The sequence below is a fragment of the Misgurnus anguillicaudatus genome, chromosome 23, assembly GCF_027580225.2.
Source record: "Misgurnus anguillicaudatus chromosome 23, ASM2758022v2, whole genome shotgun sequence".
NCBI classification, from domain to species: Eukaryota; Metazoa; Chordata; class Actinopteri; order Cypriniformes; family Cobitidae; genus Misgurnus; species Misgurnus anguillicaudatus.
Genome location: NC_073359.2, coordinates 27,339,451 through 27,353,593, shown reverse-complemented (window position 1 = coordinate 27,353,593; position 14,143 = coordinate 27,339,451). Strand labels below are relative to the sequence as shown.

General features: G+C 32.2%; 3 protein-coding genes and 1 long non-coding RNA gene across 4 annotated transcripts; all 4 read left to right on the top strand.

Annotated features, from left to right (window-relative positions):
- Positions 1-298: 298 nt before the first annotated feature.
- LOC141359278 (uncharacterized) lies at positions 299-1,329 on the top strand. Its single transcript, XR_012365691.1, has 3 exons — positions 299-596; positions 943-1,005; positions 1,090-1,329. It is a non-coding gene; the product is annotated as an uncharacterized lncRNA (long non-coding RNA).
- A 681-nt stretch (positions 1,330-2,010) lies between these two features.
- LOC141359268 (uncharacterized) lies at positions 2,011-3,733 on the top strand. Its single transcript, XM_073861434.1, has 3 exons — positions 2,011-2,326; positions 2,719-3,039; positions 3,188-3,733. The coding sequence occupies exons 1-3, from the start codon at positions 2,041-2,043 to the stop codon at positions 3,388-3,390; spliced, it is 810 nt and encodes a 269-aa protein (XP_073717535.1). The 5' UTR covers positions 2,011-2,040; the 3' UTR covers positions 3,391-3,733.
- Positions 3,734-4,155: 422 nt separating this feature from the next.
- On the top strand, positions 4,156-6,585 carry LOC129452938 (natural killer cell receptor 2B4-like). Its single transcript, XM_073861768.1, has 5 exons — positions 4,156-4,191; positions 4,836-5,211; positions 5,787-6,089; positions 6,209-6,319; positions 6,524-6,585. The coding sequence occupies exons 1-5, from the start codon at positions 4,156-4,158 to the stop codon at positions 6,583-6,585; spliced, it is 888 nt and encodes a 295-aa protein (XP_073717869.1).
- A 6,239-nt stretch (positions 6,586-12,824) lies between these two features.
- On the top strand, positions 12,825-13,804 carry LOC141359272 (uncharacterized). Its single transcript, XM_073861444.1, has 2 exons — positions 12,825-13,154; positions 13,459-13,804. Exons 1-2 carry the CDS (start codon positions 12,869-12,871, stop codon positions 13,779-13,781), a joined length of 609 nt encoding a protein of 202 aa, XP_073717545.1. The 5' UTR covers positions 12,825-12,868; the 3' UTR covers positions 13,782-13,804.
- The last annotated feature ends 339 nt before the right edge of the window (positions 13,805-14,143 follow it).

Here is a 14,143-nt window from a genome sequence, read left to right as displayed (position 1 = left end):
CAGAATGAAACTGAAGATGTTAAAATACCTTTTCTGTGGAGGATGTGAATAAAACTTCATGATCATCTCTCAGTAAACTTCCTCAAAGTGTTTCAGTACAGATGCTGAATACAGATAAATACAGTGAAGAAATGTGGACTTATTTGTTTTTAGTTTGTGTGGCAGGTAAAAAAGACTTTGATTTCACATAAATGTTTTTTTTTTTGTTTGTTTTTTTGCTTTGATGTGTGTCATTCACATATATCAGTTATTATTCTTACAATGTTGTGTTTCAGGTGTGTTTGGAGATGAAGTGAAGTCAGTGTCAGTGATGGAGGGACATTCTGTTACTCTACACACTGATCTTACTGACACACAGAGAGATCAGCAAATGGTTTGGGTTTTTGGACCTAAAGGGACTCTTATAGCTCGAATCTATATGAAAATTATTGATATGTTTGAATATAATGAGATATTTGAAGACAGACTTAATCTGGACAATCAAACTGGATCTCTCACAATTACAAACATCACAATCACAAACTCTGGACTTCATGAACTACAAATCTTTAATAATAGACACTCATCAAAAAAGAGATTTAATGTTACTGTCAATGGTGGGTTTAATATCATTTACAGACACAACAATGTGAAAAAGTCAATGTTATTATCAGGTGGGTGGTCTAAGAGAGTTGGGCTTGTAACCTGAGAAACTGTTTAGAAACTGACATTGAAATGTTTTTAAACAGTTAAAAGTGAAGCAACTCTTAATTTAAAGAGATAGTTCACACAAAAATTGAAAATAAAATCTGTTTATTTATACTCACCCTCAGGTCATTTGATATATTGGTGACATTTGATTTGGTCTGATCAGTATACAGCATTACAGACTTAGTACTGCACTTAGATTAGATACATTACTTTTAATTAAATTTCTGTTCTGTTCCTTGTCATGTTTTTCAGCTCGTCTGCTCGTTCCTGTCCCCATCAGAAACTCTTCATCATCATCATCATCAAGTTCAAAATGTGTGTTGTTGTGTTCAGTGTTACTGAATTTATATGTTTGTTTATTTGTGTAGAAGTGCACATTAATGCTGTTATGTTTTTTAGGCCACACCCCTTGTTGCAGTTTAGCTGAAACTGTGAGCCGATTGGTCATCGCTGCTGTGGTGGGCGTGGCTGCTGTGACTGTAGTGGTTTATGAACTGAGATCATAGACATCAGAGGACACCAGAGGGCGATAGTAATGTATGTTTATGGACACCTAAAGGGGTTTCAGTGCTTTTATGTGTTGTTGTGTATATGTGATGTGACACACAGAAATTCCAAATAAAGTTGAAAATGCAAAATTTAAAGAGATGTTGTATCTGTCATTATTAAGAAATACATTTTTGAAAGCATTAAGATAAAATTTAAGCAACATGAGGTCTGTATCAAGATCATTCACTGTTTATGATGCTGAAAATTCTGATCTGAGTTTAGGGGCCTCATTTATTAAGCGTGCATACGCAATAATCCACAGGAATGTTGACATTTTTGACGTGGAAAAGTGCTTTGTGGTTTATTCTGCTTACATGAGGCTGTGTGACTGTGTTTGTTTAAAAGTGTGCATGCGTGCGTGCGTGTGTAAAATGTGGTTTCATCTCATGTCTGTTCAGAACTGAGAACACAAGCGTGTGAAAGATCAGAGTGAATCTAATAAAAATAAAAGTATTGTAATGAAGCACAATAAATGTTTATCAGGATGATTTTCTCTCTTCTGTTACTTTTCATGCTGAATGGTGAGTAAAGAAATAATTTTTATTAGTAAAAGTGTACTGTGAATTAAAACAGACTTTGTAAAATGAGATTTCAGGATTGAGTTTTACAGCTCACAGTTAGGTTAAAGACTTTGATTGTATATATAAAATATTGATTAAGTATGAATCTTTATTCATTTGTCTTTTTCTTGTATTTTGAAATAAAGTCTAAAATGAAATTAATTTAGTTTCAGTCTGGAATAATACATTAGAATTTTATGTTTCAGGTGTGTTTGGTGATGAAGTGAAGTCAGTGTCAGTGATGGAGGGAGATTCTGTTACTCTACACACTGATATTACTCAAATACAGAGAGATCATCAGATACTGTGGATGTTTGGAACTCAAGAGACTCGTATAGCTGAAATCTATAAGAAAAGCATGGATATTTTAGACAGAAATGAGATATTCAGAGACAGACTGAAGCTGGACACTCAGACTGGATCTCTCATCATCACAGACATCACAATCGCACACACTGGACTTTATAAACTAGTGATCATCAGTAACAGAGGAACTTCATACAAGAGATTTAATGTTATTGTCTTTGGTGAGTTTATTCACAAATGCTGCCTTTGCTTTTAATTTAGACTGTTTATGACAGATATACTGTAAAATCATTTTGACAATTTTTTTACTCAACATTACATATTACCTGCTAAAAAATAGCATATTTTTAAGTGTTTTATTTTTAAAGATATCTCCTAGAACATTGATTGCAGATAGTAATGAAAACCAGGGCTTGTTTGTCAATTAATTCCCTTTTATTTTTTTACTGGTGTGTTTGTATCATCACACACTGAGAATATTAAAAATACATACATAAATAATAATAACAACACTTTCTGTTTAACTGTACTGACTGAAGTTCATGTAGCTCATTTTCATGAAGTAATTGTTTTATATAAATGTTTCACTGCTTGCGTTTTTTTTTATGTTCAGGTCATTTGCCGATTCCTGTCATCACTCGTATAAGTAATTCATCAAACTGTTCAACATTATCAGAAAGATCATCAAGCTCAAAATGTGTGCTGTTGTTGTGTTCAGTGTTAAATGTGACAGATGTGAGTCTGTCCTGGTACAAAGGAAACAGTTTATTATCCAGCATCGGTGTGTCTGATCTCAACATCAGACTCTCTCTACCTCTGGAGGTTGAATATCAGGATACAAACACATACAGCTGTGTGGTGAGCAATACCATCACAAAGCAAACTCAACATCTCGACATCAATTATGTCTGTCAGACGTGTTTAAAGGAATCAGGTGTGTTTAATTTACTGCAACATTTTCATATTTCAACTTCAGCAGATATTTTCTAACATCATGTGTGTTGTTCAGTGTCTGTGCAAAGTGAAGTCAGGTTGTCAGGACACATTTACACTAATGATTATTTTCTTTATGTGTATTACAGAAGTCTCTCTGAGTTCATATATAACAGTGTTGATAATATCTGGTGTGCTGCTGGTGTTCGTGTCTTCATGTGTGATTCACTTTTACTGCAGAAAATCTCAACAAGATAAACAAGGCAAGAATGATTTATGCAGTGAATGTAGTGATTTTGTTAGAGGAAAGTGCATGAAAAAAAATGAATCACCAAAGTTAGATTTTTTTTAAACCAAAACTTCAGATTCATATAATACAAGATAACAAAATAAGCTCATTATGTTATCTAAGCTATAATATAAAAATAATAAATGGTGTAAAGGTAAACTTGTGTGATTTGTTGATCAGTTCATGCGAGTATATGTGATGTTAAATACAGACTGTAAATGTCCTCACATTGATTCACATGTGTTTGTGTTTGTAGATGAGAAAAGTTTGTCAGAATACACAGAGATCATCTACAGACTTCAGTGAAACATTTATTATGAAATTATGAAAAATTTCACATGACATTTTACAACATACTACTTCAACAGATTTATGTTTATCTTTGAATTACAGTAAACAACTGTGACATTACAATATTAAATTCAGTAGAGATCAATCTAATTGGTGGTTGAACAGTAAATGCTTATAATAGTTATAATTATAATAAATCTTTTATTTTAATATTACATAGAAACAAGCAAGCAGTCATTTTGTACAGAGTACAATTTTATAATTCTTGTTGTGTATTTTAGCAGTTTTGCAATGTGATGTACACTTATAATGTATATATTTAAATGCTTTAAAATAAAGTGAGTGTGAGAAAACTGTTCTTGAACTTTTTAACATCAAAAGAGTCAAAGTTTTGTTGTTGTGTTGTTATTGAGGTTAAAGTGAATAGAGACTATGAGCTGAATGTTTGTGGTTTATTCTGCTGGTTAGTTAAACAGTTAAACCAGTGTGTTTGTGTAGCTGTGGGTTTGTGTATCTGTAGATGTGAAGTTTCCACTCATGTCCACAACTGAACTTTATCACGAGAACACAAATGTGTGAAAGATCAAAGTGAACTGAACAGAAATAAGAGTTTAATCTGTAATTCACTTTAGATGAATTTCATTCAGAAGTAAAAGTTTAATGAAACAAAATAAATGTTTATCAGGATGATTTTCTCTCTTTTGTTCATGTTTGTGCTGAATGGTGAGTAAAGAAATACATTTTTATTTTCATAAATGTATAAAGGTGACGTCTGTTTTCACGGGTTAATAGCTTAATGAAATGAGACTGAATTAAAAACTATAAAAATAAATAAATTGTTAGACATAAAATGTTTATTTGGTTTAAATCTTTTATCATCTGCCATTTTTATATGTAATGTGAATCTCAAGTAAAATCATTTTACAATAAGGTTGTATTTGTTAACATTAGTTAATGCATTAAATAACATGAACAATAAACAATATACTTCTACAACATTTATACATCTAAAATCTTGATCTCATAGTTTATAATACATTTATAAATATCTTGTAACTGTTACCATTAGTTAATGCACAATATGAACTAACCTAAATTATTATATTGACATGGCAATATAAAGATTAATTAAATGCTAAAAACTGTACACTTCAGTGTTAGTTCATACTTGACAAATACAACCTTATTGTAAAGTGTTACCAATAACTTAATTTGAGTCTGAATTAACTCAATGTTTCAATCACTTTTTATGTTTTTGTGTTTTAGTTGTGTTTGGTGTTGATGGAGATGAAGTGAAGTCAGTGTCAGTGGTGGAAGGAGATTCTGTTACTCTACACACTAATATTACTGAAATACAGACAGATGATCGGATAGTTTGGATGTTTGGACCTCAAGACACTCTTATAGCTGAAATCTCTAAGAAAATCATTGATATGTTTGACAGTAAGGAGATATTTGGAGACAGACTGAAGCTGGACAGTCAGACTGGATCTCTCACCATCACAAACATCACAACAGACTCTGGACTTTATAAACTAACTATCATCAGTACCAGAGGAACTTCATACAAGAGATTTAATGTTACTGTCTATGGTGAGTTTAATATCATTCAGAAACAGTCATTCTGCAGGTATAAGATTGTTTTAAGTACCTTTATTTTAGCATAATTGTTTTTATAAGAGATGTAATGTCCATATTTGTGAGTACAAATCTCTGTTCACATCATCCTCTGTTTTATGAGCACAGACATTAAATGTGTTTATATTATCACACATACTGCACAGCTGTCCTTCATTTGCAAAAGCCCAGTAGAGACAGAAGCCGCGAAAAAAAAAACGATACAGTTCGTAATTTATTAAAGTAACGATAGGAAAACATCACACTGTGCACAAATTCATTAGAGAAGGTAGAGATTTATAAAAAAATGTATGCAAGTTAAAGTAAATGTAACAGAGTAAATAACAAGTTACTACCCGTTATTTTAATATTTGTAAGAGTATACATATTCAACACTTCTTTATAAATTGAGAGATTTACAGTATGAGAGGTCTAGATTTTTCCATAGCAAAAGCATTTCATGAAGAATGCCACTAAACACCTGTAAGCATATAGAAAAAATATATGTATATATTATTTGCAATATTAATAAAATATATTTATACTTCCAGCTCCTCTCCCGATTCCTGTCATCAGCAGTAACTCATCACAATGTTCTTCATCATCATCAAGCTCAAAATGTGTGTTATTGTGTTCAGTGATGAATGTGAGAGATGTGAGTCTGTCCTGGTATAAAGGAAACAGTTTATTGTCCAGCATCAGTGTGTCTGATCTCAAAAACAAACTCTGTCTACCTCTGGAGGTTAAATATCAGGATACAAACACATACAGCTGTGTGGTCAACAATCCCATCAAAAAACAAACTCAACATCTCAACATCACTCATCTCTGTCAGATGTGTTCAGAGGAATCAGGTGTGTTTAATTTACTGCAATATTTCTAACATCATGCATGTCTTTCACAGTGTCTGTGTGACGTCAGGTTTTTTAGGACACATTTACACTAATAATTATTTTCTATATGTGTAATACAGGTGTCACGGCTTTAATAGTATTGATATTAATATCTGGTGTGCTGCTGGTGTTTGTGTCTTCACGTGTGATTCACTGTTACTGCAGAAAGTATCAACAAACTAAACAAGAAGGCAAGTAAAAACTACACATGATAATGTTGAACAACAATGTTTATACTGCTGTTTGCCAAAAAATTATTACCAAAAAAAGTGCACATTTCAGAGAATTTAGAGTTGCTGTATTAAATATGATAAAAATATGATCAGTTCAAAGTTGAACTGATATAATACATACAGACTGTAAATCTCCTCACATTGATGTGTTTGTGTTTGTAGATGAGAAAGATTTGTCAGAATACACAGAGATTATCTACAGACTTCAGATCAGACTTCAGTGAAACATCACATCTGTACACTTCACATTGTGAATTATGATTTCGTCTAAAAAGTTTAACAGAAATCATATCACCATATATCAAATTCAGCAGAGATGAATCAAAAAAACAGATGTGATTATAAATGAAGGCAGTCAGTTGATCAATCTACTTAAAACAGAAAATAATAATAATAGTTTTATAATATGTACACTGCAAATTTTTTCGTTGTAAATTCACAATAAATAATTGGATAAATTTTGCATGACTTTCACAGCAAGGATTACAGCAATATACTGTGAAATATACTCACAGCAATTTACTGTAATGTTATATCTGTGATATTACAATGCATTGATGTAAAAGCACAACTGTATACTGTAACTTCACAGCTTCAATGGCAAAGCAATTACTGTGATATTACAATACATTACTGGGGAATTACAATCTTTTGCTGTACATCATTACAACAAGGCAAATTTTACAATTTTATTGTCACCATGGTTGAGATTCATAGTCTGATTCTTGATGTTTGTGCGTCCCAATTATACAGCGGCAATTTTTTGTCCAAAGTTTCTAAAACTCCTTAATGACAAACTGCTGTGAAAGTGCTGAATCTCATTTACGTTATCGACAGAAAATAACTTTTGATTAGTAAATTAATTAGGTGATAATCTTTACCATTATGTACCAACCACCTCAGAATTACAATGTTAACTTTACATGTTCATAACAAATGTGGTGTATTAACACAAAGTTAACACAACCAGGGAAAAAACTAGCAAGCAAAGAGTCAAGGGTCAAGAGTCCAACTAAAACAAACATTAATCACAATAATGGTGACTATATAATGAAACAAAACATCAACATCTAAACCTAATAAGTGAATTGTGTTTTCTACAGCAATATATTTACTGAACATTCAGAAATAATGTTTTATAAAATAATAAAATGCAATGTTTCTCTATCATTTACATAACAATTAAACAAGTCAATATAATAAACAGTTGTGGTTTTAAACATTGTGTGAACATTAAAACATGACATAATGTTTAAAAATGGTAAAATGTAACATTCCTCTAACGTTCAGCCAACACAAAAATGTTCTTAGAACGTCAAGAAAACTGGACACTTTTTACGTTGGCAAAACGTTTTTGGGAACCTTGGGAACTTTCAGGGAACGTTCTTAGAACTTTTTTCTGTTAGCTGGGTTTATCTACATCAACGTGCCATATTTTTTAAAATAAATTTATATTTTTCTGATTCCATATTTATTTTAATAAGTCAGACTATGTCCATGGTTTTATACAGTCTATGGTTCAAAACAGTTCGGTTATGACATGTGACTCCCCAGAGCATATTTCAATACAATATTTCACTGTAATAATACAGTTTAATGCTGTGAAATCCTTATTTTTTTGTGTTGCTGTGATATTACAGACCTTTTTGTGATATAACAGCAGGTTTTAGATTGCAAGATTTTACTGTAAAATAAGAGTTAAATGCTGTAAAATCCAAGGATACTATAGTTTTCACAGGTACACTCTAAAAAAAATCCGTAAAAAAACGGACAAGGTACTGTGTAGATATGAAGGGTTTTTCCGTATTTGTGTTTTACAGGCATTTATCCGTTTTTTTTAAAGGGGTCATATGATGAAAATGTTAGCATTGCCACTTTGTAGGTGTGAGCAAAAATGTGTCGTTTTGGGTGTGTTTTTTAAAATGCAAATGAGCGGATGAAGTGAAAACACTGATCACAATGATGGTGGTTTGTTGTAATTGAAACTCTATTGTGCTGTCAAGTCCAAAAATGTGTCATTTTGGGTGTGTTTTTTAAAATGCAAATGAGCGGATAAAGTGCAAACACTGATCACAATGATGGTGGTTTGTTGTAATTCAAACTCAATTGTGCTGTCAAGTCCTTCTTTTCTCTCTCTTTCAGAGTTCAGATTAAGGAGGCGGTATTATTCTAATAAGATATCCTTATGACATCATAATGAAAGCCAAATTTCAATGACCTGTTTTTGCTCACACCTACAAAGTGGCAATGCTAACATTTTCATCATATGACCCCTTTAATAACATGTTGCATTATGGGTGCAATAACCCCTGCTGCAATCTTTCACTTTTGCCTCTCTATCACCATCTCTGCCTGAAACCCAAAATCACAACTTGCCTGCAGAGTTATTTTCTAACATGGATGATGTTTAACCTCTAAACAAATGCTGTCAGAACAAGATACAAGTGTTAAACTATTCCAGCATCGACACATGTGATTTAGTAGACAAATCCTTTTTCTGACGCGACGTGTAAGTAAATGGATATCCACCACAAAATGTATCACATTAAATCTCCAGTTTGTGTTTGTTTTAGATTCATTTGAAGTCACCACTATGGAGATTAGTGTTCCCTTTAGTTAGGCTTTTGTCCCTTTACCTTCACAGAACTGACTCTGCTCTTTCAGCATGTAACAGTGTTTTTGCTTGTAGCAATTACAACTTGTTTGATGCTTGAGGAAGGAGAATTGTCTATAATGTCAAATAAGCTTAGTTGTTTTTATGTTATGCTGCCTAACATTTAAATGTGAAATGATAAAAAAAGAATAATGAACTGAAATGTATAAGAGTGACACTCTATGCTGATCTAAAAACACACTGTATTGAATAAGATTTGCTGCAAATGTGTCAGCTGTGGTTTTTGCTCCAGAGACATCAACACTTTGGATACAAATCTCAACAATGGTGAGAGTAAATGTTAAGAAAGTTTTCTGTCCTGGTACCCAGCATGCATTACGGCATGAAGCTTTGTTGTTGATTGTCACCATTGTTGCGTTTCATAGGCAGATTGAAGTGTCCCTAAAGGTTACGGACAATGTTCTGTAAATCTACAGAATGTTCAGTTTTTGGAAATTCTGTAAACATAACGGAAAATGTACCGGTAATTTTCTGCCAGGACATTATCCGTTTTTTTACGGATTTTTTTTTAGAGTGTATTCATTGGGATATTACAGGGAAACTTAATTACAACAAGTTATGGTAAAATAACACTGTTAATGATTGTAAAATGCTGGTAATTTCTAACAGTGTATAATTTATATTTTATTTTAATATTAACTTAAAAATAAGTAAACAGTCATTTTGTAAACCGTATAAATCTAATTTGAATAATGTTTATGTTATAATGATTTATTCAGCTTTCAATGCACTCTAAAAAAATAATCCGTAAAAAAACGGATAATGTCCTGGCAGAAAATTACCGGCACTTTTTTCGTTATGTTTACAGACACTTCCGTTTATTCAAAAACTGAACATTCTGTAGATTTATAGAACACTGTCCGTAGAATTACAGAACATTTTCCGTAATCTTTAGGGACACTTCAATCTGCCTATGAAACGCAACAATGGTGACAATCAACAACAAAGCTTCATGCCGCAATGCATGCTGGGTACCAGGATTTTAGAAAACTCTCCTAACATTTACTCTCACCATTGTTGAGATTTGTATCCAAAGTATTGATGTCTCTGAAGCAAAAACCACAGCTGACACATTTTCTGCCATCTTATTCAATACATTGTGTTTTTAGATCAGCATACAGTCTCACTCTTATACACTTCAGTTCATTATTCTTATTTTATCATTTCATATTTAAATGTTAGACAGCATAACATAAGAACAACTACGCTTATATGACATCATAGAAAATTCTCCTTCCTCAAGCAACAAACAAGCTGTAATTGCTATAAGCAAAAACACTGTTGCAATGCTAAAAGAGCAAAGTCAGTTCTGGAAGGTAAAGAGACAAAAGCCTAACTAAAGGAAACACTAATCACCATAGTGGTGACTTCAAATGAATCTAAAACAAACACAAACTGGAGATTTAATGTGATAAATGTTGTGGTAAATATCCATTTGACTTACACGTCACGTCAGAAAGAAGATTTGTCTACTAAATCACATGTGTTGATGCTGGAATAGTTTAACACTTGTATCTTTTTCTGACAGCATTTGGTTAGAAGTTAAACATCATCCATGTTAGACAATAACTCTGCAAGCAAGTTGTAATTTTAGGTTTCAAAAAGAGATGGTGATAGAGAGGCAAAACAATGAGTTATTGTACCCATAATGCAACATGTTATTAAAAAAACGGATAAATGCCTGTAAAACATAAATACGGAAAATTCCTTCATATTTACACAGTACTTTGTCCGTTTTTTTACGGATTTTTTTTAGAGTGTGTGATGTTTTTATTAAAATGTTGTTGAAATAAAGAAAATGTGGAAAAACTGTTTGTTAATAAAGACGACACACACACTCTAAAAAAAATCCGTAAAAAAACGGACAAAGTACTGTGTAAATATGAAGGAATTTTCCGTATTTATGTTTTACAGGCATTTATCCGTTTTTTTAATAACATGTTGCATTATGGGTACAATAACCCCTGCTGCAATCTTTCACTTTTGCCTCTCTATCACCATCTCTGTTTGAAACCTAAAATTACAACTAACATGGATGATATTTAACTTCTAAAGAAATGCTGTCAGAACAAGATACAAATGCTCAACTATTACAGCATTGACACATGTGATTTAGGAGACAAATCTTCTTTCTGACGTGACGTGTAAGTCAAATGGATATTTACCAAAACATTTATCACATTAAATCTCCAGTTTGTGTTTGTTTTAGATTCATTTGAAGTCCCCACTATGGAGATTAGTGTTCCCTTTAGTTAGGCTTTTGTCCCTTGACCTTCACAGAACTGACTCTGCTCTTTTAACATTGCAACAGTGTTTTTCCTGGTAGCAATTACAACTTGTTTGTTGCTTGAGGAAAGAGAATTTTCTATGATGTCATATAAGCTTGGTTGTGTTTATGTTATTCTGCCTAACATGTAAATATGAAATGATAAAATAAAATGATGAGCTGAAGTGTATAGAAGTGACACTCTATGCTGATCTAAAAACACACTGTATTGAATAAGATTGCTGCAAATGTGTCAGCTGTGGTTTTTGCTTCAGAGATATCAATACTTTGGACACAAATCTCAACAATGGTGAGCGCAAATGCCAAGAAACAGTGTTCTACAATCCTGGTACCCAGCATGCATTGCAGCATGAAGCTTCGTTGTTGATTGTCACCATCGTTGCGTCTAATAGGCGGACTGAAGTGTCCCTAAAGACTACGGAAAATGGTCTGTAAATCTACGGACAATGTTCTATAAATCTACAGAATGTTTAGTTTTTGAATAAACGGAAATGTCTGTAAACATAACGGAAAAGGTACCGGTAATTTTCTGCCAGGACATTATCCGTTTTTTTACGGATTATTTTTTTAGAGTGCACAGTTGTTGTGTTGTTTTTGAGGTCACAGTGAATTGAGTCTCGGAGCTGAATGTTTGTGGTTTATTCAGCTGGTTAGTTAAACAGTTAAACCAGAGTGTTTGTGTAGATGTGGGTATGTGTATCTGTAGATGTGCAGTTTCCACTCATGTCCACAACTGAACTTTATCACGAGAACACAAATGTGTGAAAGATCAAAGTGAACTGAACAGAAATACGAGTTTAATCTGTTATTCACTTCATTCAGAAGTAAAAGTTTAATGAAACACAATAAAAGTTTATAAGGATGATTTTCTCTCATCTGTTCATGTTCCTGCTGAATGGTGAGTAAAGAAATTGTTTTCATAAATGTATAAATGATGTATATTTAAACAGACTTTATATTTATATCATTATTTAATCCAGGTGATTTCAGTGGTGAAAATCTGAAATGAGACTGAATTTAAAATCTTTAAGATAAGATAAGATTTTGATTGTTAGATATAAAATGTTTATTTGCTTTAAATCGCTTATCATCTGTCATTTTTTATATCACATATGATGAAAATTTTAAGTAAAATATTGTTATAATAAGGTTATAAGCATATAATAAGTTAATGCATTAAATAACATGAACAATAAATAATACTTCTACAACATTTATTAATCTAAAATCTTGATTTCATGCATTTATAAATATCTTGTAACTGTTAACATTAGTTAATGCATTAGCTAACATGAATTCATGTTTATTTCATAATTTACTAATACATTTACAAAATATCCAATGTTGTAACTGTTAACATTATTTAATGCATAGTGAACTAACATGAACTATTCTTGGCATTAACTAACATTAACAAATATATACTAAGTGTTACAAATAATGTAATATGAATCTAAATTAATTCATTATTTAAATCAATTTTTATGTTTTTTATGTTTCAGGTGTGTTTGGTGTTGATGGAGATGAAGTGACATCAGTGTCAGTGATGGAGGGAGATTCTGTTACCCTACACACTAATATTACTGACATACAGAGAGATGATCTCATAGTGTGGATGTTTGGATCTCAAGAGACTCGTATAGCTCACATCTTTAAGAAAAGCACTTATAAGGATGACAGTAATGAGATATTTGGAGACAGACTGAAGCTGGACAGTCAGACTGGATCTCTCATCATCACAAACATCACAACCACAAACTCTGGAATTTATAAACTAACTATCATCAGTAACAGAGGAACTTCATACAAGAGATTCAATGTTACTGTCTATGGTGAGTTTAATATCATTCACAGTTTATTTAATGTGAATTATTTTTATATGTGAGTATATTTTGAATTCATATCTGTGTTAACATCATGCACTGCTTTCTGATCACATGCATTGAATCTGTTTATATCATCACACATACAGCAGTCCCGTCATTGACTAAATCCTGAAATTCATGTTGTTTTAGTAATTCATCTCATAAAAGAATGTAATTATATATTTTAACTTTCAGAAATTATTGCTGATACAAATTATTAAAATATTTGATAGATTTGCAAAAACATATTATTTATGATCATGTTTTTCAGCTCCTCTGCCGGTTCCTGTCATCATCAGAGACTCATGTTCTTCATCATCATCATCAAGTTCAAACTGTTCCTTATTGTGTTCAGGTTTGAATATGAGAGATGTGAGTCTGTCCTGGTATAAAGGAAACAGTTTATTGTCCAGAATCAGTGTGTCTGATCTCAACATCAGACTCTCTCTACCTCTGGAGGTTGAATATCATGATAACAACACATACAGCTGTGTGGTGAACAATCCCATCACAAACCAAACTCAATATCTCAACATCACTCATCTCTGTCAGATGTGTTCAGGTATGTTAACAGTATTATTGTTTCTTTACTGAGATGATCTGATATTTATTGTACAAATACACACTGTAAAAAATTGCTGTTAAAAAACAGCCAAATTTAACAGTATGATTCTGTTTTTTAACAAAAACAGAAGTATACTGTTACATTCTGCATTCTGTAAAAAACAGTTTTCAGAATAATGTGAATTTACGGCCCCGAGAGTCCACCGTTTAAGACTGCGTCCCAAATCACACCCTACACCCTCATTCACTATTCCCTACATTAGTTTCCTAATGATCCACCTGAAATCAAGTCAATAAGTTCAGATACCGAAGCATTAATGATGGACACCTGCTGCTAATAAACAGAATCACTAAAGAAAAGATAAATAAAAAGATAAGACGTGAGCAGAAAT